This window comes from Callospermophilus lateralis, chromosome 1 (genome assembly GCF_048772815.1).
Source record: "Callospermophilus lateralis isolate mCalLat2 chromosome 1, mCalLat2.hap1, whole genome shotgun sequence".
NCBI lineage: Eukaryota > Metazoa > Chordata > Mammalia > Rodentia > Sciuridae > Callospermophilus > Callospermophilus lateralis.
Genome location: NC_135305.1, coordinates 26,215,174 through 26,242,927, shown reverse-complemented (window position 1 = coordinate 26,242,927; position 27,754 = coordinate 26,215,174). Strand labels below are relative to the sequence as shown.

General features: G+C 35.2%; 1 protein-coding gene and 1 pseudogene across 4 annotated transcripts in view; both read right to left on the bottom strand.

The window, feature by feature from the left end:
• Positions 1-27,754, bottom strand: part of Adam22 (ADAM metallopeptidase domain 22) — a 208,720-nt gene that overhangs the window by 62,192 nt on the left and 118,774 nt on the right. For 3 of the 4 annotated variants that reach the window (XM_076860809.1, XM_076860827.1, XM_076860819.1), the window contains exons 5-9: positions 17,005-17,087; positions 12,170-12,233; positions 10,231-10,300; positions 3,502-3,572; positions 687-758 (exon numbers count right to left, since the gene is read on the bottom strand). In XM_076860809.1, the coding sequence (XP_076716924.1) occupies positions 687-758; positions 3,502-3,572; positions 10,231-10,300; positions 12,170-12,233; positions 17,005-17,087 (360 nt within the window). Of the gene's footprint in view, positions 1-686; positions 759-1,034; positions 1,038-3,501; positions 3,573-10,230; positions 10,301-12,169; positions 12,234-17,004; positions 17,088-27,754 lie in introns of all 4 variants that reach the window. The other variant, XM_076860837.1, reaches the window with a different exon arrangement.
• Positions 20,912-22,314, bottom strand: LOC143411736 (elongation factor 1-gamma pseudogene; annotated as a pseudogene).

Here is a 27,754-nt window from a genome sequence, read left to right as displayed (position 1 = left end):
AAAATGAAAATTTTTGCTTTTCTTAAGCCTGTCACTTTAGAGATTCAAATATTAGTACCCATATTAGTCAATCAAATTCAAAGAATTGACATTATGGGTCACAGAAATATTTTTGGAACCTCAATAATTATTGCTAATTACTTCTACTTAAGAGCATTTTCCACTTGTGGTTGACTGTTAGTTAATAAATACGTTTGGTTAGGCTAAAACCTCCCCCGGGACCAATAAAGTAGAAGAAGGGGATCAAGAGGAAGGGAGGAGGAGAAGGCATGGAGAAATAGCAGGGAACGAAATCTACCAAACTATGCTACGTCCATGTACAAATACACCACGATGAATTCCACTTATATATAAGTATAATGCATTAATTAAAATAATTATAACAGAAGTGATATCTGTCAAGTACAGATCAGGAGGATAGAAGGGAGGGAAAGGGAAGAAACTGGGGAATTAGATTGATCAAATTAAATTATGTACAAGCACAAATGTGGCATAATAAATCTCACTACTATGTATAATTATAATGCACCAATAAAAATAAGAAATACAATAAATTCTAAAAAAAAAAAAAAGACCCTCTAGATTACAACTTGAGAGCTTTCTAAATTTCTCTTAAACAAATTTTTGCACCCTCCAGTTTTACCCAAGGAGGTGGACAAGTTAAAATAAACAAAAACAAATCCTACCATGAGGTGATCATTCACAATCATCAGTTCGATGTATTTAGTTTCCTCTTCTACATTACGAGGATATCGAAGCTGCAGTACAGTAAAAGAAGCAAAACCCAAATAAGCCTTTCTAAACTTAGTTGTGAAAAACTAAGAAATACAGAAGAAGTCAAAAAAACAAAACATTCACTTTTTATTCCTTCAGACTTTTAAAAAAAATTTCATCAATTTACTTAGTTTTTGAGTAGGTAATAATAATACATTTGCATGACTCAAAAAGTCAACAGAGTATAAAAAGACCAAGCATAAAAGTTCCCCATCTACCCAGTTCCTACTCCTTCTTCCACAATCAGTATTGGGAGTTACCAGCTTCTTCTAGAAAGATTTATACATAAAAGATTAATATGAATCTACTTTTTATTTTATACTTCCACTTACATTACTCTCTTCTATATAAAGTTATTTTCATTTAACAGAACATCATGGAAACAGTAACATATGAACAGTAACATTAAATTTTCCTGATTTAACTTACTTTATTCTATAATCCCCAGATCTAGGACTGAGATGTGCCTCTCTCTCCTATATGGTTCAAGGGATCCCCCAAATGATACAGGGGTTTTCCCAGAATAGCTTTTAGAGTTCTCAAGCAGCATCGATTATCTAAAACAGCAGGATCTCTCTGCTCAACAACAACAAAAAAATTTCTCTCCTTTCAAAATCCTGATCAATGACTATGTCAGGGAAGAGCCACTAAGATGGACATTCCCTTGGTTTTTTATAGTTTATCTATAACAAAATCTTTAACAAGACCTCTAAAATTAACTTTTTCCCTTATGCTACGGTTCAATACCCATGAGGTTTTTTTTTTTTTTAAGCACATCTTTTTGTTCATTTGGCTAAGAGATATTTTTGTGATAAGGACATTTAATCAAACCCAAATCAGTACATGTATGTTGGTTTTGAGTGCTACATTTAAAACAAACTAAAAATATGTTGCCAAGTGGATTTCATCTCTTGCTAAATGCAACCTAAACATAAAATCTTTTCAAGAAAATCTCTTTTTGGTAGAGTGGAGGGTTAGGTACCTGGGATTGAATTCAGGGGCACAGAACTACTGAGCCATATCCTCAGCACTATTTTGTATTTTATTTAGAGACAGGGTCTCACTGGGTTGCTTAGCACCTCACTTTTGCTTAGGCTGGCTTTGAACTCTGATCTCCTTGTCTCAGCTTTTGAAGCGTCTGGGATTACAGGTGTGCACCAATATACCCAGCTAAGAAATCTCTTATAACACCAGATTGACTGGGAATAACAGATTATATTTCTGAGACTGGAAACCAAAGAATAAGATAAGTCTTTTTATAAGTGGATTATCAGGATGATAGGATCTGATTTGCCAACTATGTGGCTTACTAATTAATATAGTAGCACTTACCAATAAGACCCAACATTTTTTAATGTCACAGAGTTGCCATATTGGCTACATAATTTAATAGCCCCTTAACTTCATGGGTCTTTAAGAGAAATCAAGCTACTTAGCAAATGACTAGATGTTAAGATGTTTATAAAGAACTTTAAGGTACATTCTTAAAGAACAGTATTATAGTCTCTCAATTCATAAATCATGAAAACAAATATAGTTTCAATTTAAAACCTGATGGTAAGTATTTTATCTATCTAACTGATCCTCAAGATATATGTGTCTCTGTATCTCACAACATATATAAAGCTCATGGTAGTAATGCATAGAGCACACAGGCTTCTGAGAAGCAGTACACAGAGCATGTGTTTCTATGCACATCTCTGAGGCCAAACTTACTTCCTAATAAGAATAACAACTTCACTACTGAGTGACCTGGGCAAGTTTCCTCAGAATCTTGTGCTTCCTTATGTTTTTTAGTGAAATAGGAGTAATAACATCACCTTCCTCATAAAGTTGTTAAGAGGATTAAATGTGTTACAACAGTTACAAATTATTACGATAGGGCCAGGCACATGGAAAGTATTCAATAAAATTTAGCAAATGTTATATACGTAAGAATCTGTTTATATACATAAATTATTATAAGATAATAAAAGGAAGATAACTGTATCCTTCAACTGCTTGATCTTAACAGGTCTCTATTCCTTTACCCTGTGTAGTTTTCTGTCACATAAACACATTCACACATCACCACCACCACAGTCTGTGGATATGTTGATTCTGATGGCCAGAGTTCTTTTTTTGTCTAAATCATTTACAACTCAGTGATTCTGGGTCTTTTCCATATGTCATAGCCATCTTTTTTTTCCTGTGAAAGGGAATAATAGTACCTACTTCATATGATATAAAGCACTGTCTGAAGAGTTGTGATTGTTATTACTCAGTCTAAGATCTGGTTAAGCAATCATAAAGCTTACATCCTAATTTTATATCTGAATGCCAAAGTAACTTAAGTGAGAAAAAAAGGCTTTGTGCTCTCAGAATCCAATAGGTTTATTCTTACGGGATTAGCTTCAAAGGGATAAATACAAGGATACCATTGAAGCAGCTTGCATGATGTGGTGCACATCTGGGCAGGGAAAAGGCCCATGTTAGGAAGAACCTGCGATGCTGCCAGCCGGGATCTGGTAGCTCATTTACCTGATGAAGAACTAAATTATCACCACTGTTTTGAATCCTTTTTGAAACTATACAATAATATAGTCCATTTTTACTGTTTCTACACATTTGTCACCTGTACTGCCTACCTCACAATGAAAAATACCTGAAATAGTACTTGTCCTCTCACAATGACCAAATGTGGATTCAAATGATAGGTTTAAAATATTATGACATACACCTACATACCTGCCGTTTACTCCTTTTTGGTTTTGGTTTCAAAATAAATTTTGGTGGAGTGATGTTTACCTGTTGGAATTCTAAAAGGAAATAAAAATAAATTAAATTTAAAAGCACATTTGTCAAATTTCTTTAGTACAAAGCAAAGTTTCACTTGACTCTCTTATGAATTTTATAATAATGTTGCATTTAATGATCATGCAGAACATTAAACTAATTGTGTTCTATTAGTTCTAAATAAATATATAGTAAAAAGAAACACAATTCAAAAAATCTCAAACATCATCTCTGTTCTAATTTATATTGATTATTTTCTCTGTTTCTCCTATAAACACCATCACATTCTTTATCAAGAATCTTCAAACAGCCAACTTGACCTTCACTTCTGTCACTAACATTCTAGGGAAAGCAAAATAAATTAAAGAAGAGAAACAGTAAGAAGCAAGTAGAATAAATAATCACACATTCATAAGTTCATGACTTATTTAAAAATTATGATAGGCCACCAAGGTTTTCATTTTTTCCAATTCATTCACATTCTTCTTCACCCAGGGTTTGTTTGCTCTTGGGAGCAAATGTGAAAATCTGAACCTCTCTTAACTTGCAGGTCAGAATTAGACATCAATTATTGATGGACACAAATTCATCTCTGAATATAAGATTAGGTTATTTGGGGCTGGAGATTTAGCTTAGCAGTAGAGCGCTTGCCTCGTGTATGTGAGGCACTGTCTTTGATTCCCAACACCACATATAAATAAGCAAATAAAATAAAGGTCCATCAACAACTAAAAAAATATTTTTTAAAAAAGAGATTAGGTTATTTGTGTAGGACGATTTCCTACAAAGTAAAAATGCAATCATTCCCTGTGATACAGATTTCCTAAAACATTGATGGTTGATTGAACAACATGTAGTAGTCTGATGTGAGCTTCTTATGGGAGGAATGCTATATAAAGGTACAGGTAAACTATTATCATGACTCTTGAGTACTGTTTGTACAAACTGAGAAGTTCTCTGAAATCACAACACTGTCTCCAAGTATGTTAAAGTGTTTTTTTTTCCTGATCCTATGAATGAATTATTTTATTTATTAAAAAGTCACTATTTTATCAAAAGAATTATGAAAGTTCTTTTTATCTAAACTTGTGGCCAAGATTCATTTAAGTGAATTCATCTAGATTTCTTTCTCATTACTTTAACTGGATTGGTAGGCAATAAGTAATGAAATTGATTTCTGATTTTTTTCTGAAATTTTTTATATTCATGAGATAGCAAAGCAATCCTGTCAAAAGGGAAAATAATCATGGTTGGAGAAATCTGAGACAGAAATGATGAATAATGAAATCAGAGAAAGAAGATCAGGATCTTGGATATTTATTAGTTCATTTTCAATATGCTTCCATCATTCTGCTTATGAAAATGTTTGCCAGGATACACAAGAAATTTGGTGAGAAGAAGAGTAAGTTCTTTCACAATGAGCTAAGGCACAGAAAAACAAGATGGCAGAATCAAACCAAATCATAATCAATAATTACACTAAGTGCAAATAGACCAAATGTTAGAGCTAATTGGTTCAGATGGTCAAACTTGTATAAAATGCAAGGCCTAACTACATGCTGACTATAGGAGATACACTTTAAATGTAGAGTACTAAAGAAAATATGTCTTTCATACTTTGATCACAGGAAAGCTCTTCTAGAAATAGTAATATCAGATCATGTAATTTTTAAAAAATATTTTTAGTTGTCAATGGATCTTTATTTATTTATAAAATAATAAATCAAACCCAGTGCCCCAAACATGCTAAGCAAGCACTCTATCGCTAAGCTACAACCCTAGCCCCCAGATCATGTAATTTTAGGACAAAAAATATTATCAGGCAGAACAAAGAATATCTCATAATAATAAAATGATCAATTCATCAAAAAGATGCAACATTCCTACCAAAAGCCATATGACTAAACTTAGAAGTGAGTCCTTCCAAGGCAAAACTTCAAAACTAATTGCTGACCCAGTTAACAGTTACACTACAAACCCGTGAGAGATTGTGGGCCAGGGGCACCCGCTAAACCATACTCAGATCTTAACTCTCAGAAATGGTGAGATAATAAATGTAATTTATTGCTTAAAGACACTAAATTTTAGAATAATTCATCACATAGTAACAGAGAACTAATGGAACCGCTGTACTAAAAATGACCAACACTAAGATAAATTCTAAAAGTCCTAGGGGGTGTGGTGGCACACACCTGTAATCCCAACAATTCAGGAGGCTGAGGCAGGAGGATCACAAATTCAAAGACAGCCTCTGAAATTTAGCCAGGACTTAAGCTACTCGTAGTGACACTTGCCTCAAAGAATAAAAAAGAGCTGTAGATGTGGCTTAGTGGTTAAACACCCCTGGGTTTAACCCCCAGTTCTCTCTCTCACACACACTCTCTCTCTCTCTCTCACTCTCTCTCTCTCTCACACACACACATACACACACACAAAAGTTCTAAATTATTTTATTTCTTATGATTCAAAAGATCTGGGTGGGGCTGAGAGTTTGTGTTTTGATCTGTTTTGCTGGTACTGGGATTGAACCCAGGGCCTCAGGCATGCTAAGCATGTATTTTACCACTGAGCCATATCCCCTAAGCCAACATCCTAAAAGCACAAGAAGATCTACTATGCCCATGGATTAGAAGATTCAATTCTGATATCTGTCTTTCCACAACTAATCTATATGTTCAATTTTAATAAGAATTCCAGAGGATTTACAAAAATTGAGAAGCTGGTTCTAAAATTGGAATGGAAATACAAAGGATTAGAAAAGCCAAAACATATTTTAAAAGAACAAAATTGCAGGATGTATGTTACATGATTTCAAAATACACCATAAAGACATAGTAAGAAAAAAGTGTGGTACGGGCAACCAAATAGAATGGAGTCAAGGAAAAGACTTATTATTAATCATTTTTGACAAAAACATCAAAGCAATTCAATGAAGATGAGAAACTCTTTTCAACAAATAGTGTTATAATAACTGAATATCCATATTCAAATTTCAAAAAAAATTCAACTCCTACCTTTCACCATGCACAAAAAGTAATTTGAAGAAGATCACATATCTGAATATAAAAATAAAACTATACAGTTTTTAGAAGAATATGTTGGAAAATATCTTGAAAACTTGAGGATAGAAGAAGACTCTGTAGAATAAAGAAAGCAATAATTGGGCTGGGGTTGTGGCTCAGCTCAGCGGTAGAGCACTTGCCTAGCATATTCGAGGCTCTGGGTTCAATCCTCAGCACCACATAAAAATAAACAAAATAAAACTATATATTAAAAAAGAAAGCAATAATCATAAAAAATGATGATGGGTTTCATCAAAATCAAAACAACTGCTCATGACAAGATACCATTAGAAAAGTGAATGATCGAGCTATAGACTGGTAAAATATAATCATAAAATAAATCTAACAAAAGCCTTACATCCAAAATATGTAATTACTTCTTGGACTTTCGACTAAGATCAAGGAGAGAATATGTAAGTACTCCTACAACCCAACAACAGAAAGAGAAAAATTCTTATTAATGTCTAGTAAGCATATAGATGTGACCAGACCCCGCCAAAAATGCAAATTCAAGTAATGTGAGATACCACTACACACACTAGAATGGCTAAACGTAGACAACAACAGCACAGTGTTGGTCAAGATATAGAGCAATTAGAACTCTGATACAGTGCTGATGTGAGGCTAAAAGGTTTAGCAATTTCTCATAGAACAGAGTTCCAAAAGCAGGATCCCAGGATCAATAAAATCAGCATCATCTGGGGACTTCCCCTGAAATGCAAATTCCCAAAACCCACCCAAGATTGAAAACTCTCAAGATGAGAATACCAAGCTAAAAACTCTCAAGGTGAGTCCTGCAATCTGTGTCTACCCGGCCCTCCCCATGTTTATAATACATGCTAAAAATTGGAAATACTGTTATACAATTAATCCTATATCCTATGACCTAGCAATGTCATTCTCAGGTATTTTCTAGGAGAAATAAAACATATGTCTACAAAAAAGACTTACATAAGAATAATCATAGTTGCTTATTTGTAATAGCTAAAAACTAGAAACAACCCAAAATGTTCATAAAAATAATGGATAAAAAGTCATGGTGTATTCATATAATAAAATATACTCAATAATTTAAAAGAATAAACTGTTACTTCTGACAACATAAATATCATAGGCATATGCTGAGCAAAAGGTGCTGGACACAATATATGATTCCATCTATTTGAAGTTTACAAAATGGCAAAAATAGAAAAGTGATTGCAGAGGTAGAAGACTCTGGGAAAGGTACTAAGAAGTTGCTGAGATAATAGAATTGCTCTGTATGTCAATGGGGGTACATATCAAAACTCAAAGAGTAATACACAAGATTTGGGCATTTCGTTTTTTAAAAACTGCTAAGGAGTCCACAGGAAATAAAATCAGCTTTTCCCAAACTGTTTTTCCTAAGAACACTAGTCCTCTGATATGTGCCACGTAAAATAAAAAGTTCTAGAGTCAAACAAGTTTGGAGAAGACTAGATTATACTTTTATCTCTCAGGAACACATAATATACAGAAAGACGGATGTGCTGAAATTCCATAACTGTTAAATTTCATTCAACCTAAAAAAATAAGTTTATTTTGAGTTTATTTCACAAAAATTGCAATTTTGACATTAATTTACATCATCATCATCTAATTTATCATAATAAATTATAAGTAATCTTGAAAGACCACTCTTAAAATTGACAGTGCCAATTTCCTTTATTTTGAGCAGGGGTGGAGGGGGACCAGGGATTAAACTCAGGGGAATTTGACCCCTGAGCCACATCCTCAGCCTAATTTTGCATTTTATTTAGAGACAGAGTTTCACCGAGTTGCTTAGAACCTCACTTTTGCTGAAGCTGGCTTTGAACTAATGATCCTCCTGCGTCAGATCCCTGGGCCCCTGGAATTACAGGCATGTGCCACTGCACGCCAGTGATAGTGCCAATTTCTGATGAAAAAAGAAAACTAGAAATTGATTGAGACAGACCTGAGTTTCTAAATAATGAATCTAAAAAATCAATTACAACAGCAATACTGCAAAGTCACCTTCAAAGTTTCTTCTAAAAAAAAATCCTGAACAATATTTTTAAAAAATGATAAGTTTGAGCCATAGCAAGCCTATAATCAAGTCTTTTGGAGGAATCTTTACTTATTACTTTAAAAATTAATGATGATTGCTTCCAGTAATACCTATTAAATTGTAGCTTTATTCTCATGCAGTTAATCATGATTTACTTTCTGGTCATAATGGGCATAAAGGTTACTGAAAGAACAGTCTAACGAGTCTGTGTAAAGTCAAAGCATCTGTGTGTCCATTTGAGAATTTTTCAAAATAGTGCATTCTGTGAAATAAGATCTTGTATCTATTTGGCAGTAGGTGAGAAGGAAAAAGAACTCATTTCTTTTTAGGGGAATTGCAGGAGACCAAGGATGTATATACTTATTTCAGAGGAAGGTAACCACAAAACACTTATTTCATTTTTCAATGAAGAAGCAATATGAACTTCTAAGTGATTTTCTAAGCTGTAATTTGGGATTTGCTCTCAGGCTGACAATTTTTCCATTTTGTCTTGTGACTCTATCCCATGGTACACATTTATAGTATCATTATCCAGTGCCCCACCTTGTCCCTTATGAGCAGTAAGACCCTGGAAAAGACAAAGTATTTAAGTCTCTTCTTCATCTATTAAATAGGAATAACATTCATCTTACAGAGTTGTTGCAAAGTTTGTATTATGATTAATAGTAGTATGCTCAGGGCTCACTAAATAGAGGAAGGAGCATCTTTCTACCACATATTCAGTGTGCCCTGTTTTCAAAGGAGGGAAACAGATGAGCCCAGCATAACCAAAAGTGCTGCACGTACATGATCTCCGCCCCACTAATAAGGCCCAGGTATGAGAAGCTGCTCTGACGACTTGGGGTGCAATTCTCAAATCAAATATATAAATAAAGAACCTACATGCAAAGAAAGGACTAATTTTACAAAGAGCACATAATAATATAAAAGGTTAATCTAATTTTTTATTAAAATATTGATTCAAAAAGAGATATGAAAATAAGAATCTGCATAAATAATTAAGAGTTGTCCCTTGAGGGGGAATAGGAATAGGAAAGGCAGTGGTAAGAATCTGACATAACTTTCCTATGTACATATATGAAAATGCCACAGTGAATCCCACTGTTATGTACATCCACAAGACTTGGTCCCTAACCAGAAAAGAACATTCCATGCATGTATAACTTTGTCAAAATGGACTCTACCGTCATGTATAACTAAAAAGAAACAATAAAAAAGACTTCATTCCTGTTTACAAGATAATTATTTCACCAAACATGAATTTTACATACTTTATCTATGCAGATCAATTCTTACTCTAATATTTCTCTTCTAGTTCCTTATTTTGAGTATTAAATTTTAAGTTTTTCTTCAAAGTGCTTGAGCCATATCTTTCCAAACTTAACTATAAATACAAAACCAGTTTGCATTTTATTTTTTCTCCTGTTGCAACTTGACTTTCCCTCTAAAAATGTCACAAGCAATTGTGGGTTAATAGTATTTTACATATAGATTAGTTCTAAAGTAGTAAATGAATTACTGAAGTTGTCCTTAAAACAAAACAAAACAAAAGTCACTCTATGAGTAACATACCAGATGGAAGATCATCCATGGGAAATTCAAAGAGTCTGGATTTGTAAACCGAATGAAAATGGAAATCCTCCTGAAATGACACAGCAACAGAAATTAAACATGCATAACCAGATATCTCTAGCCTCAAGCAAAAATAGATGGAACCCTAAGAGAACAGTAACTTGACTACACATTTCCCTTGGGTTTAAAGAAGCCAGAAGCCATTGCACAAGGCTTCCAGCTCACAGTGCATTCCCCCAGCACCAGAGCTATACCCAATTATAAATGCCTCACAGACAGAGAAGCCAAAGCTTACAGTAATGGAAAATAAATGAATGGACTTATCCCCCCCAAGGAAAAGTAAGACATCTGGGAAAATGGGTTAATGTTTTTTTTTTACAACTGGTTCCTTTCACAGATCTCTGTGCCCTTGGAAGAGCCAGATAACTTTGGTAGAGAAAGACTATAGAGCTAGAAATCTCTCTGGTAATGAGCAGCAGGATGACTCATACAAGGAGGTGTCCAAAGTAGACCCTGCTCCAAAATTCAAGTGTTATACACAGTTCTCCTAGGAAGTAAGAGATTTTAAAATCAAATTCTTCTTTTTAGAAAAATTAATGAACACTAAATTAATTTCATCTGGCTTCATCCAATTACTGAAAAAAAATGAGAATGTCATAAATAGGCAAGTTTCATGATATTGCTTTTTTTAAAAATCACACTTGAAATAAAGTGACAGGGACAGCCAATAGTGCATACCCAGACAATAATACACAATCAAAATTACTTATGGGGACAAAACAATGTGCATTGTTTGAAATTACTTGCCTCTCCATTTAACCAATGTTGCATGATACAAGAAAGAACACTTGTATGTACAGAGTTAGAATGAACGCATTATATTTCTCTCTAAACTGTAGTCTTTTTTTTTTTTTAAACCAAGGATTGAACCCAGTGGCGCTTAATCACTGAGCCACATCCCCAGCCTTTTTTCATATTTTATTTAGAGACAAGATTTCGCTAAATTCTTTAGGGCCTCATTAAATTGCTGAGGCTGGATTTGAACTTGCAGTCCCCCTGCCTCAGCCTCCCAAGCTCCTGGAATTACAGGTGTGCACCACCATGCCCAGCTCTAATCTATAATCTTTATTCAATTCTTCTCTAATTCATAGGAAATATTTCACCTAAAGTAAGGGAGGAACTTTAATAAATCTTGGGTTTCTCTAAACTCCATTGGCACAGAGCCTTAAAAGGAATGAACAATGGAGAAAATTTTAAAATCAAGAAAAGAAAGGATGGGTTAAAAATCACACATCTGTGGATTTTATCTGTATGGACTAAATGTCCCCAAACCCCCATCAATTCACATGTTGAAGTTTTAGAGCTGCCCTAACACTATACATGGAGATAGAGCCTGTAAGGCGATAATAAAGGTTAAATTAGATCAGAAGAGGGGGCCCTAATTTAGTGTGACTGATGACATTACAAGGACAAGAAGAGACAATGAGAGATCCATAGATCTCCTCCCCCAGTGTAAGCACATAGCAAGAAAGTATCTATCTGCCACTCAAAAACAGAACCTTCACCATCTACCAACCCTGCTGATTTGGACCATGCAGACTCCAGAAATGTAAGAGAAAAAAAAAATATGCTGACTTTGCCACTCAGTCTATGGTATTTTAAGGTAGACCAAACTAAGACAGATCAAAGCTAGAAATGGAGGCTTCAGAACATTTCACAGGGAAAATATTTCCAACATAAAAAGAGAAAGAGACAAAATAAAATAAAACTTTTTAAAAATTTGTGGCTTTGACTTATCTAATATTTAATTAAAAGAATCTTAATGTGTTTGTGTATACTATCCTAGCCATACAAAATGTGAAAATAAAATTTAGGGAAAAAGGGAGGGAAAGCTCTCAACATCAATATTTCCATTTGCTACTGCAAATAGAGCACTTACCTGGGCCGTCTCATTTTCTTCTGGCTCAATGAGATATGTGTGGTTCCCATCATAGAACATTCCACTGCCAAGGACAAGAAAATCATTAGGCATGGCTATTAACTGTCATCTCAGGACAAGATCATTTTAAAATTAGTAGCAGAGAACCAGTTACTTTCAATGCCTATTTCCCAGTCCCATCCATCACCTCCAGGTAAACCACACATCACACACCACACATACTCTGCTAAGAGGAAAAGCCCCCTTCCTCTGAATCTCCCTGAAATGGGCTCTCTCATCCTGAAATTGCATTTCTCTAGTTGTTATGAAGTACTTCTCCCTCTAACTTATAATTCCAAGATTTTAATATACAAAAGTTCACCTAGAATTTTAGAACCCTTCTCAGATTTCTAGGCGAGGACTTAGAAAGGTACATTTCAAACAAACCCCAGGGGATTCTGAGGCTGTCGGGACCAAGTTGACAATGGCTTCCCTACCACATACCTGAAAGATGTTCTACTAATAAGAACTAACACATATTAACAACCTGCCATGAGCGAAATATTTGCACTCATTTAATTGTTCCCACAAATACATGAGGTAGATACAATGTATACCGTCATTTTATAGGAAAGGAAACAAAAAGCTAAAGAGATGAAGTAACTTTTCCAGATTATATAACCATTAAGGATATAGGTAGGAATGGAACCCAGGCAGCTGGGTCTATGAACTGCCCATTTGCAACCTGCTGCCCTCCTTCATTCATGCAGTCATTCAACATGTGTTTACAGAGCACCTGTGCACTCTTCTAGGTGCTTGAATATAGTAGTGAACAAAAAAATTAATTCTCTATCCTCATAGTTTTTTTTTTGCTAATATGCAATCTATGAAAAACAGACAATAAATATGTAATAAACAAAGAAATATATATTAGATGGTGATAAATTTTAGGGAGTAAAATAAAGCAGGTTAAGGTCAATAAATGGTTCCAAAAATTGGGTCTGGGGGACCAGAGAGCAAGGACTGTTGATTTATATAGGTGGTTAAAGCAAGGCTTCACAGAGAAGATGGCATTTCAGCAAAAACCTAAAAACGGGATGATCCATAACTATGTTTGTACAAAGAACATTTCAAGTCCAAGGGAAGAGAATCTTGGAGTGGGTGAGAGAAAGAGTACCATAAAATGAAATCAGAGGGCTAGTGGGAACCATATTAGGTAGACCCTTTTTAGGGCCTTGGCTTTTACTCTAAAAGGGGAGAAGAGTTAACCTCTGTAGGCTTCTCAGCAAGAGAAACACAATTTCTGCTATTTGAAATGATCATCCCAGCTGCTGTGTTATACTCATATTTAGAACAGCAAGGACTGAAGCAGGGATTACCGAAATACCCAGGAGAAAGAAGATGGTGGCTTAGATCAGGACAGTAATGGAAGAAGTGGAGAGAACTAACCAAATTCTGGGTATATTTATTTATTTTTTAGCTTTCTTTTTTGGTTCTGGAAATTGAACCCAGGACCTGGCACAGGCTAAGCACATGTTCTACCACCAAGCTATACTCCCAGCCTGGATATATTTTGAATATAAAACCAACTTGTTGATAGATTTGATATGGAGTGCAAAAAAGAAAAAAGAAAAGAAAAATCAGAGATGGAGTTGTCATTTAACAAGATAAAAAAGGTTACTAGAATAGCACAATAGGGCTGGGTCAAGAAAGTAAGGAGCAAGGAGCAGAACAAAAATCAAGATTTGGTTTTGGACATTTAGGGTGCATGTGGCTCTTTGTCATCTGAGAAATCCTCTGATTTCTCAGTTTCCACTCAGAGAGATTCTGATAGACACTCCTTTTGAAGGCCATGATCCTTTTATTGAAATCAAGCCCTTTACAATACTAAAAAAAACTTGCCTTACCATTCAGGCATTTGAAGAAAGCAAAACTGTGATCTTCTGCAGTAATTCTTCAGTTTGAGGTAGAAATGACTGTATGACAACCAGGCTCTTAGAATGGTATTTGTCTTCCATAGAAGCCTTAATGAAATCAGTTGGTTTCCCTGAGCTATAACTATAATGGCTTCCAGTTCTGCTTCTATCCAAATTCTTTCATTCCTGCTATAACATCTTCCACATGTCCTAAAATTTTATATATCCATGGGATGGCTATTCTCACATCTGTACAGTTTTCAAACACAGTGCACTTTCTGAATTTGGATGACACTGCATTTGAAATTTAAAGATAAACAGATGTCCTTAGTAAAATAACATTGGAGATATATGCCTAAGGAGTCAGAAGGGAGATCCTTTCAAAACAGTAGACCAAATATGGTAGTGGACATTCTCTTGACCCCTGCTGAGAACTGAAAATAAAACCATCACCATTTTCTAAAGTTTACATGGCAACAGTGATTAAGTAGCAAGCAGATTATTTTGTTTAAATAGGACTGAGTGTTATTTGCCCTTGCATTAGGTTAACATCCAATATGAAAATTGGTTCTTTTTATTGAATCTAAACATTATGTATACAACATATGAAAAGCAGATCCTGACACTGTAATTTGAAGATACTGGTTTCCTGTGAAAATATGCCATTATTAATTCCTTAATAATCAAAAGATACATGTGTTTTATTTCCTTTATTTGAAGATTGACACCTTTTTGTTATAATAGTTTAAATTCTAATGAGTATATTGAGTCCATAACAATATATTCTTGATAAAAATCTGTAGCTAGGACCAAGTCATTACAGACCAATTAAGCTAAAACTTTGTAAAGCTGAATCAAAACAAGATTTTGGAAGGAAACATCAGCTATTCTCACAAATTTCCACAAGAGGGCAATAAACTATAAGATTTTGTCATAACATCAAACATCCTAGGACCAAAATATTACCTGTTAGTCCTTTGATTTTTTTTTTAAGAAATGTGCCATCACATGCTTCTTATGGAAAAGACATATGAATCTGATTTTTCCCTTTTTATAATCTTTAACTAAATACCATAAATCATAAAAACGAATAAACTTTAATAGGCGCTTGGTAATTTATAAAAGATGAATCATGTATAAACTAATATATCTCATGTCTAAATCACTGTAATTGAGACAACCCATATTATTTAATGCTTAGTAACAAAATGTTCCTGAGAGCAATTTTTATTCAGAAGGTAAAATCAAGATGAAAAGTAATAATTAATAACAAAAAGGTACAACATCTAACGTGCTCCAAAATATCAAGAAAGTCCAAACATGGTTTTACAAAATTCTGACAGTGTCTCTAGACACAAGCTGACTTTTCTGTGTTCAGTTTTGCTTAGTTTTAAATGAAAGTTTCCAAAGGTAGAAGTAAGTTTTACTTAGTTAAAATAACTGAAGTCCAAAAGCAGAAATATGTGTTCTACTCCTGATCCAGACTCATTATAAAATTTCCTGAAAATAATTATTTCATGCTTTCTTTTTTTGGGGGGTGGGGGGAGGCGGGGTGTGTACCAGGGATTGAACTCAGGGGCACTCCACTATTGAGCCACATCCCCAGCCCTATTTTGATTTTATTTAGAGACAGGGTCTCACTGAGTTGATTAGCACCTCACTTTTGCTGAGCTGGCTTTGAACTCACAATCCTCCTGTCTCAGTCCTCCAAGCCACTGGGATTATAGGTGTGTGCCACTGTGCCGAGTTCCTTTTTATTTTAGTGACAGGGTCTCATTAAGTTGTTTAGAGTTTCGCCAAGTTGCTGAGGTTGACCTTTCCACCAGACTGATCTCTCAGGACTCATGCTTCAACTGTCTTAATATTTTCCTAGTGGTTGGTAAACAGCAAACACTCAATAACTGCTTGTGAGACAAGAGAGCTACATTGCTAATTTAGCAACGGAAAGAAAATATTTTAAAGTTTCCCAATAAAAAAATTTAACAAAACTAAATTATAGTGCTAACTTGTTCAGTACCAAAAAACATAAAACAAACAAAAAGGAAAAGAGATGATTCAGTTTAAATAGAAGGCCAAGTAATGACACATTAGTTTACAAGATGTTGCGAAACAAATAAGTGATGGCCACCTGTGTATCACCATTATTGACAGGACAGAGGAAAGAGATGTATTCCCATGTCAAACATCAGAAAACACTCTGTGATCATGAAGGTTATGAGAAAGGAAGCAAGAAGGATGAACTCCGTGCTTTGGAGATCTCTGAGAATATACGGATCCTCCCACAATAGCTATGAGGTAGGTGGAATTCTGGCAGAAAAAAAAAAAGGGCTCTTGAGGTCACTTGCAGCCTTCTGTCTTTATGCAAGGAGCCCAGAGTTTCCATTTACTGACATTTCCATTATTCCATGAACATATAAAAACTGATATGAAGGAGGAGTGGGGTGAAACTGGTGCCAAGGGGCTAAACATCCACAGAAACTGAAGTTACCAAACCACTCCTGTTGGAATTTGGATGAAACCAGAAAAATGTTCCCTGTATCACTGTTGAGCATCATATTTATAATTCCAAAGCCTCTGGTTTCTATAATTTTAATTTTATTTTTTTATTTTTTAAAAATACTTATTTTTTAGTTGTAGTTGGACACAATACTTTTGTTTTATTTATTTATTTTTATGTGATGCTGAGGATAGAACCCAGGGCCTCACACATGCTAAGGGAGTGCTCTACCACTGAGCCACAAGCCAGCCCCCAACAACTTTAATTTAAAAATTTCCTTAGTTTAAACACCACACACACACACACACACACACACACACTTACCACTAATTTAAAATTATTTCTTAAAAGAAAATAAGAAAATAGAAACTTCTATTTAAAAATTTTATATATATATATATATATGGAAAGAATGAATGAAAAGTAAACTTTTGGACACTTACTGAAGTCCATGACATGTTGACAATGCAACAAATGAGACAGGATTTCCTCGGATTTGGCCCTGGTAGTAACAGTGCTCTCCTCCCTGAAAACAGAAACAGAGGACAAGGAGAACCAGCAGCATCATTTCAGTAGAGGTTTCTGCTCCCACTGCACTTGCATGTACCATAAAGTTCTATGCAATATGTCATTATTCAGATTAGCATTATCAAACCACTTCTAACAGAATTATTCAGAAATATTCCTAATGAGATGACTTCAAACCCAAAGAGAGGGAAGTAAAAGTTGACTTCATTTTCTTTTTATGTATGTGGTAGCAGAGAACAAAGAAACAGATATTAAAATACATACATGTTCCATGCAACAGAGTAAGTTTAATCATCTATTTCCCGAGTTATGAGATATTCAACCCCAAGCAGCAGTAAAGGAATGCTTTCACATGGAGCTAAGTAAAATGGACTATAAATTATGTAAGAGTTACTAAATTATAAAGATGGAGAAAAAAATGACTGTTTTTATGATGTTTATCTCAAAACTTGACTGCTACACATCAAAAAAAGAAACTATATATCAATATTTTTGATGAATATAGATACAAAATCCTCAACAAAATATCTGAAATCAAATTCAATAGCAGGGTGAAAAGATCCTACATCATGATTGATCAAGTAATCCCTGGCTTCATTCCAGGGATTCAAGGTTGCTTTAACATATGCAAATCAGTAAATGTAACTCATTACATAGCAGAATCAAGGATAAAAGTCACATGATCATCTCAATAGCTGCAGAGAAAGCATTTAATAAAATCCACCATTTCTTCATGATAAAAATCCTGAATAAATAAGGTATAGAAGGCTCATTCCTCAACATAATAAAGGTTACACATGACAAATCATAGTCAGCATCATACTAAATGAGGAAAATTGAAAGCATTTCTTCCAAATCAAAAACAAGGCAAAGGTGTCCACTCTCACCACTCTTACTCAACATAGTACTGGAAACTTTAGTCATACAAGGAAAAACAAAAAGAAAAGAAAAACAAATAGGAACAGAGGAAATCATATTATTCCTATTTGCAGATGATATGATTCCATATCTAGGAAATGCTAAAAAGTCCACCAAAATTTCTTATAACTGAAAAATAAATTCAGTAAAGTAGCAGGATACAAAATCAAAATACAAAAATTAGCACCTTTTCTATACACCAATAATAAACTCACTGAAAAAAAATCAGGAAAATAATCCCATGTGCAACACTTCAAGAAAACAAAACAAAATATCTAGAAATAAATCTAACAATGTGAAAGACTTCTACAATGAAAATTGTAAAACACTGAAGAAAGAAATTAGACACCAAAAAGTGGAAAGACCTCCCTAATCATGAACTGGGAGAATGAAGATTGTTAAAAAGGTCATACCACCAAAAATGATCTACAGAGTCAACACAATCCCCATCAAAATACCAATGACATTCTTCACCAAACTAAGAAAGGCAATCCTAAAATTCATTGCCAAAGCAATCCTGAGCAAAAAGAACAATACTGGAGCCATCAAATACCCAATTTCAAAATACGCTATCAGCCACTATAAGAAAAACAGTATGGTACTGGCATTGAAAAAAAAAAAGACATAAAGACCAATAGAATAGAAGGGAGGGTCTAAGAACAAACCCACACATCTATGTTCATATAATTATTAACAGAAGAATGAAAAACCTATGTTGGAGAAAAGATAGCCTCTTCAATAAATGGTGCTAGAAAAATTGAATATCTGCAAGCAGAAAATTGAAACTAGAGCCCTATCTCTCACCCAGTATAAAAATCAATTCAAAATGGATCAAAGACCTTAAGGTAAGAACTGAAACTTGGGAACTACTAAAAGAAAACAGAGAGGAAACACGTCAAGATATAAGCATAAACAATGATTTCCTGAGCAAGACTATAGTTCAGAAAATAACAGCAAGAATTCACAAATGGGATTATGTCAAATTAAATAGCTTCTGCATAACAAAGGAAACAATCTTCAAAGTAAGGGAACAGGCTAAAGAATGGGAGAAAATCTTTTCCAGCTATTCAGCTGACAGAGAATTATTATCCAGAGCATATAAATAACTCAAAAAATGTAACACCAAAAGAACAAGTAATCCAATCAATAAATGAAAAAATGACCTGAATAGACACCTCAAAGGAAGCACAAATGACCGATTAAGTGAAAAAGTACTCAAAGTCTTTATCCATCAGGGAAGCGCAAATCAAAACTAAACTGAGATTTCATTCAGAATGGCTATTATCAAGAAAGTAAAAAATAACAAACACAGATAAGGACATTGTGGGTGGCAGAGGGGAAGGAACCCTGTGACACTGTTTGTGGGAATGTTAACTAGTACAACTACTATGGAAATCAGTATGTAGGTTCCTCAAAAAAACAAAAATAGAATCACCATATGATCCATTTCTACCACTGCTTGGTATACACCTGAAGGAACTAAAGTCAGCACACAATAGAGATATCTGGATACCTATGTTCATCACAGCACTAGTCAAGTTATGGAATCAGTCTGGATGCCCATCAGTGAATGAGTGGATTTTTAAAAAAATGTGTTATATATACACTATGGAGTATTATTCAGCCACAAAGAAGAACAAAATCATGTTACTTCAAGAAAATGAGTGAAACTGAAGATGATTATGTTATGTGAAAAAAGCCAGAGTCAGACAAGTATCACATATTTTCTCCCATACATAGAATCTGGAGGGGAATAAAAAGATGACATTAAAGCAGAAGGGGGGGGTCAGTAGGGAAGAGGGAGGGGGTCAGGTGATAGAATGATAAAAGAGCATAATAGGGAGGGTAGATATGAGCAAAGAATGTTGTATGTATGTATGAAAATGTCACAAAGAATTAACATGTACTAGTAATTAAAATATTAGAAAAAAAGTGACCATATCTAAGTTTATGTTATTCTTTTCTAAAACCAGGAATGGCTTTACGATTAAGCAGTCCAGCAGCAGGGTTTGAGATGGTGAAGTGTCTTCTATCAGACAGTCACATTAAATTCTATTAAGATTCATTTGTTTAGATTAAATGTACTTGGAAAAGAAAAGAGGGTAAATCTTCTGACATCTTACAATGTTGCTTTAAAATACTCCCTAGGCTACCTGGTTCAAAGACCAGCAGCGCTGACATCATCCAAATCTTCTCAGAAATGCCAATCCTGGACTAACTGCATCAAAATCTGCATTTTAACAAGGTCCCTAGGCACATTAAATTTTGAGAAGCTCTGCTCTAAATGACCTTTTCCCATTCTCCTACTAAGCTCCTATTTCTTCAGTAGTTGAAAGCTTATAATTAAATTGACTCATTGAGACAAGAAAAAATAAAAGAGGAAGGACTGATAGAATGGGTAGTTAAAGGGGAAAATAAATGTTACCTACTTTAATCTGGCTTAAGTGCTAATCCTACTTCAAATATTCAGTGCTTGACAAGAAAAGGGGAGAAAACAGAAAAAAAAAATGAAGATTTAACAAGTCCAAAGACATTTTCTTTACCAGAATTGCAAGGAAAATAGCCTGCCCTGAGACTAACGTTGTTCATGAGATAATTCCATAAGAGTTGATGAGTCTCAATTTTGAGGAGGGAGTGGAGAGCAGATTAAATCCTACACAATGCAATCCCTGGCCCTGTAATACCTCTAAAAGCTCAGAGGAGTCACTGAGCACCGTGAACCAAGGACGGTGGTTGGATTTAATGGAGAAGACAGATGGTGTTTCACATATGGGTCAGACAATGATGGACCGTAGAAGGTCACAAGGACTTGGGAGCAGATAGGAGTCTTGACAAAAGGACATAGGACACTGACTATGTGAGAAGAATTGGTGTGGTGTAAGTGCTGTGTGTTTTTTTCAATGTTCAGTTTCCTTTAAAAACCTCCATCTCCCTGAAGGGCGGATACAGGCAACTAGACGATAGCAAGAGATGTTCACCTGACTTGCCCTGATTGAAAGCTTCGCAGAGGTGCTGGAAGGCCCCACGCCCAGGAAAAGTACTCTTGAACCAGCAGCTGGGTCTTCTCACTGGCAGGATCCGGTTTCTGCCATGTATGTGACTCCTACTCTACCTGTCAATCTAGACTCAGCAGAAAGGCAAGCTCCTGCCCTCGGAAGACCCAGACTCCAGAAATGGAGCTGCTGTTCTTGGTTCCAAAGAGGATGCCACTGACAAAGGAGTTCTTCCTCAGCTTGTCCAATCGCTGAAACATTCCAGTGATGAGGGTGCCACCCATGAAGGTCTGGGTGAGCTCTTCAGGAAAGCCATACTCAGCATGCCACAAGGACCAGCAATCTTTATCCAAGTGCTCCCAATAATATAGTAGCGCCTCAGACAGCATGTCCTCATGGGAGAATTTGCATTTAAATTCATCCAACACAAAGGCACACTTAGGCAAAGAGGACCTTGGCCTTGGGCTCAGCAGCCAGTGCCTGCTCATGTTCATCCATCTCTCCCTCTGGAGCTGGGACAACTACCTTTTCCTCCTCTTTCCACTTGGTCTGGGGCTTCTACTTCTCTTCCCATAAACACTTATCTTTCCGTGGAGAAACATTCTCTTTCCATGGTAAACCCTTCTCTTTCCATGGCATGTTCTTTATAGGCTGGCTCTCTGCAAACTTCTTAGCATCAAACTGAGCCATGTTCTCACACAGCTTCACCTCCCGCAAGACAGCCCCCCGAACTGGGGCTGGTTAATGCCAGGTAAGGAACCCATGATTGGTATTGGGTAAGGCCTGGTGGAAAGAAGGCTCCAAGACCTGTTTCTGGAGTCACAACAGGGTACAGACAACTGTGATGTCAGCCAGTGTCACTCATTCACCCAAAAGAAAAGTCCTTGTCTTCAAGTGAGCATCCAGCAACCCCAGAATTTGCCTCACCTCCTCCTTTGCATTCTCAATGGCCTGTTTGTTGTGGTACAATGATGCCCAAGGTAGAAAACACCCAGGTACTGGCTGGGGGTACCATGTCACTATCAGCAAAGCTCACCCTCTGCACCACCTGGGATGCTGCCTCTGGAGTACTTTTCTGCAGCTTCCCATTGCTCACACAATAGGAGATGGCATTGCTCTCAAACACACAGAATCCATTGTCACCCTCAAATATTGGAAACTTGCCAGCAAGAAATTTGCAGAAAAATTCAGGGTGCAGTTGGTTTGGTCAAAGTAGAAATGGCGTGGTGCAGAAAGCACGTGGATCTGAGCTCCACTATACTGAACAGTGATGAGGACCTTGGAGGCCCACCAGTTTTCGGGATATGTGTCCATGGTCCCAGCCACTGCAGTGATTCTGCATATAAAAGGGTGTGGTGTGAGTGTTGACAGTATAAATTCTCGGCTTCTTCACCTAATAAATTGTGTGATCTCAAAGCAAGTCATGGAAGCTGCGGTGTGTGTTTCCTCATCTGTCAAATGGAGATAATTATCTCATGGGTTATTATGAGGATTAATAATGAACTAATAAGCATAAAGGATTTAGAATAATGCTTGGTCCTTGGTAAGCACTCAATAATGTTTGCTATAATTGTAAATACTGTGTGTCAACTACTGTTCTACTAAATTTATATACACAATCACATTACATCTCACATCAATCCTACAAAGAAATTTTGTTATACTTACTCCACCCTGAAGGCTACAATTCTTAAAGTCAAGTTAAACCTACAAAGTTGCCAAGTAGGGATGTGAACTTTGAGCGAAGGCAAAGCCTGTGTGACTTCCCTAACACTAGCTATGAGTTGGATCTAGAGCTATGGGTTATGCAATGCAAATTGAACAAGTTTCTTTTAGTAGGAATGGGGGTAAATTTACAGAAGTTTAAGTACCCTCTGTTGCCGTTAGACTGATGAACAGTCATTAAGACTAGATTCTAAGTGCATTTGAGGACATTGACTCAGATGACCCCGATTTTCTGAACACAGCTGATCTGACCAGAAATCAACACTCTAGCTTTGCACTAGCCAGACATGGAAGGTTAACAGTCGTCAAGGTGAACTGGACAGAGAAAGAACTGTTTAAATGTGTCTCCCTAGGCTGTACCCTGAGTAGCTCAACCAGAACTTCTCTCTCAGAAGTGTAAGACTCACAATGAATAGCAACACATAAACATAAAAGAAACAAAGAGAAGTAAGTAGGAACAAGAGCACAAAAAGAGGTACCAGGTTAGGAAACAATGGATACCAGCAGTCAATATTATGTGGGGGAGATAGATCAGTAGCAAAGCCTACCAGGAATGTTTTATAAATTACTGATGTTTTCTTTAAAATACCAACTCTGGGAAACATGTCATATTACATCATAAAAAGGACAAGGAATTCATTTGATTAGATAATGAAAAACAATCTTGCACTAATTTCTGATTCAGAAAAATAGGAGTCAATCCAACAACAGCATATGATCAGGACCCATCTGCACAAAAGCCTAACACGACAAGTGCAGAAGAGCTCAATATGGTTGAGTCATTATCGAATGTTTCCATGACACTTCAAAAAAAGCATAAACACCAAGGAGGAAATATCTCCTCAGTTGGACTACTATCGTTCACATCTTGAGGCTTTCAATTGGTGATATATTTATTTCTTCTAAATATCAGTGGATATTTTTTATGTTATATTTTTCAGACATTATTCACCATGAACCAGTAATTATTTAAACTAAGAAGTAATGAAGATTTTTTTCCCTTTAACATTTCTGGAATTTTTTTTTTAATCCAAGATAGAGGATTCAATGGTAATGAGCTTCTTTAATTTATATATCTATTATAAAATTATTAAAATAAATTATTATGTACATTTAGTCAACTTTTATTTTACAAATAATTAGTATCCATTACTTCATTTTTAATTCATTATATTTATTTATTTATTGCATCACTGGAGATTGGACCCAAGGTCTCACACTTTCAAAGTAAGTGCTCTACCACTGAATTAAATCCCCAGTTCCTATCAGTTTTAAATGACACACACTTGCAACAAGAATTCTAAGAATTTAGAGTATACAAGGTAAAGAGTAAAAATACTCCCTTCATACACATATACTTCTGTCAGTCTGTATGTAGCATTACTAAATGTGCAAATTAAATTTTAATAATATTTGGAGACAAATACAATTATAATTCTTTGCACATAAAATATGCATTGCAATTGAAAATAAAAACTGCATTTTATTAAAAATTATATATTTCAATAAAGACTGCTGACTTAAGCCAGTTTACTCAAACCTTATCAATTATAACATCTCTCCATATCTTTAAGTGACTTCTAGATAAGCAGGTATTATATATAGTAACGTAAGACAGATGTTGTAGGAAAAGAAAAAAAGCCAGTACATTCTGATAGAGTTGGGCTCTTTATCCTACTGCCAGTCAAAGCTTTGTTCCTTATTGTCTCTTTGTTCCAGAAATAAATCCATTGTCCTTGAAACTTTCTTCAAACACCTTGATGTAATAACATAGTCATAACATTACAAATGTTTACTGTCAGCTAATTAGATAGTGACAAGTAAAAGAACATTCACCTCTATAAAAATTAATTATATGCCAGTTCATGTGTCCATTTATTGGTTTAGCCTCCCAGTGGGAAAAATCCTTGTTGCAATTTTTATTCCAAGGAAATCAAAATAGGCATTTATTTGCAAGACTCAAAAAGGTACCATATTTTTATTAGACAACCAGCAATATCACAAAAGAAAAATAGAATTTATTATACATAAGACAAAAGGATAATGCAAAGAAAGTTAAACCCAATAAAAACAAACAACCCAAAAAAAACAAACAACTGGAACACAGCATCAAGGCCACAGTCTTTTCCCCTCTCTCCAGATCAGCAAAGGAAACCCGACTTTTTCAACTCCAAGATGGGCCAGGGCCATTTCCTCCAAAATGCTTTCTCAGACTCCCACCTCTTTATAAATTACTTTCTTTCCTTCTCTGGATTTTCATAGTTATTTTTACTTTTATTTTTTTAATCTGTACTACATCTAAAATTAAGTAAAGCTGTCACATCATGGTTCTTTACCAGCTCATGCCAAAATGAGCAAAATAATTATAACATAGTCAATTCTAAAACTAAATATACTTAATTTGTAAAAATCTGTCCTTTGTTCTAAGATTAGTTTCTTTGATTATTTAAAAATATCCAGTTTTTTTTCTTTTAAATTTTGAAATAATTTTATAAAAAAACAAAATGGAATGGTACAGAGAATTCCAGCATGCCGTTTTTGCTATTGTAACACCTTATATTTCCTTAGTACATTTTTCAAAACCAAGAAACTGACATTTGTACATACATTACTTTATATTAAACTCTTGACTATTTAGGTTTCATTGTTTTTTCTACTAGTTTCCTCTTTCTGTTCTATGAAATAATCTGGGGTACCATATTACATTAGTTTCACATTCATTCTTTTTTTTTTTTTTTTTTTTAAGTAGAAGCAAGTTTATTGTCAGGAGAATCTGACCGACTGCCTCTATGCAGAGACAACAGTAGCAGATTTCCTCTAAGCCAAACTTTTTTTCTTTTTTTCAAATTGATTTTATTTTTTTTAAATACATGACAGCAGAATGCATTACAATTCTTGTTACACATATAGAGCATAGTTTTTCATATCCTTGTATATAAAGTGTGTTCACGTCAATTCATGTCTTTATACATGTATTTTGTGGGTTTTTTGTATTACAATTCTCATTACACATGTATACCACAATTTTTCATATCTCTGTATATAAAGTATGTTGACACCCAATTCCAGTCTTCATACATGGACTTTGGATAATGATGTCCTCATTCATTTTTAATTGGCAGCAAAAGTAAATAATATCTGTATGTCTTGAGAAGGGTGTCTCCATATATGGCAAAATAAAAAACTTGCAACCCTGTATTAATCCCCCAAAATCATTTTGATAGGATACTGGTCTATGAAAAACAAAGGTCTAAGACATAAATTTTGTGGGGATTCTACTTAACCTATTACTTTTTCTCATCTCTTTAAACATGGTTAATCAAATTTTTATATTCATAAAATTCAAGGATTTTGCTTCTAAGAAGTTTGGCCCAAAGGTAAAAACTGGAGGTGTCTATTAGGACATCTAATAGAATTAACCTGCATCTTAATCATTTTTAGCCAGCCAATTTAGTTTCCCATAACTTTATTTAAACATCCTTGGGGCTGGGATTGTGGCTCAGTGGTAGAGCACTTGCCTAGCATGTGTGAGGCACTGGGTTTGGTTCTCAGCACCGCACATAAATAAATAAAATAAAGGTCCATCGACAACTAAAAAAATATTAAAAATAAAAATAAAATCCTAATTTTCAAACAAGTAGTATGGCAAACCAGATCTTCCATTCTATTACTAAGTCAAACAGGACTTCCCAAATTGCTTATTTTTAACCACAAAATAGTCAAGAGAAATTATTTTTCAGCTGTCAGGTAATCATTACACACCCACTAGTACAACAGATGTCTTATCAGGCTACTGAAAAATTTTAGGTTCCCACAAAGTGCTCCTCAGCAACAAATTACTGTAATGCAAAGAGTACTTACCAGGTTCTGTGAGATGCAGTTCTAAATTAGGAGAATGGAAAATCAATGTGGACCACATACAGTGACTGTATAATTATAAACTCATGAAATTATAACTCTTTCCAGGAAACCACTACATCATTGTACCCTTTTTACAAATAATAAACCTTAAATGTGCAGCTCTATATGGACTTTTTTTTAGCATACGGGATATATATTACCTAAAATATTTTTCTAGTTGATGTTTGAATATTAACAGGAAAAAAATATAATTGGCCAAAAAAAATAACTGCCCACACACACACAAAAAAAAAAAAAATCTGGAAGCCTTAAAATAGAGGAAGAATAAAATTTTTGTTCCACCTGAAAAGAATATTTTTGTTGCTTTCTTTTTGTGTGTGTGCGTGTGGTGCTAGGATTGAACCCAGGGCATTGTGTATGTGAGGAAAGCACTCCACCAACAGAGCTATATCCCCAGCCCTGCTTTCTTACTTAACAAAAAGAAAGAAAGAAAACATAACTACTCTATGAGGATCTGAGTTGAGGGAGGGGGAAAAAAGCAAATTGTTTTTCCTCTATCTTTGCCCTTTGCCATGAGATTATTCTCTTTTAATTTCATTCCTATCCTCTTTCCATTTGCTCCTTTTTTGAAGGAAGAATAAAGAGACATTTTCAGTAGTCAAAAGAAGAGTCTGTTGTAGCATTTTTCTTCTCTCCTGCACCTTGAGAATTATACTCTATGCCTAAGAAGTCCACACAGCCTTCAGAAATCATTTTTACCCCTCCATAAATGATTTTGGGTTAGCTCAGGACCGATTTAAAGGTACAAACAAAGGGTTATCTTACTAAGGAGGAAGTTCACAAACAATGCCTGTCATGGTTTAGATATGAGGTATCCCCCAAAAGCTCCTGTGTAAGACCATGCAAGAATGTTCAGAGATGAAATGTTTAGATTACAAAAGCCATAAACAAGTCAGTAGATTAATCCACTGATGTGGATTAAGTGGGTGGTTAATGTAGGCAGGTGGGGGTGGTTGAGGAAAACAGGTCGCTGAGGGCATGCCTATGGGGTTTATATTTTGTTCCTGGTAAGCTGAGCTCCCTCTCTCTGCTTCCTGGCTGTCATGTCCTGAGCTGCTTTTCTTTGCTACACCCTCTGTCACCCTCTAATGTCCTCCCTCATCTCTGG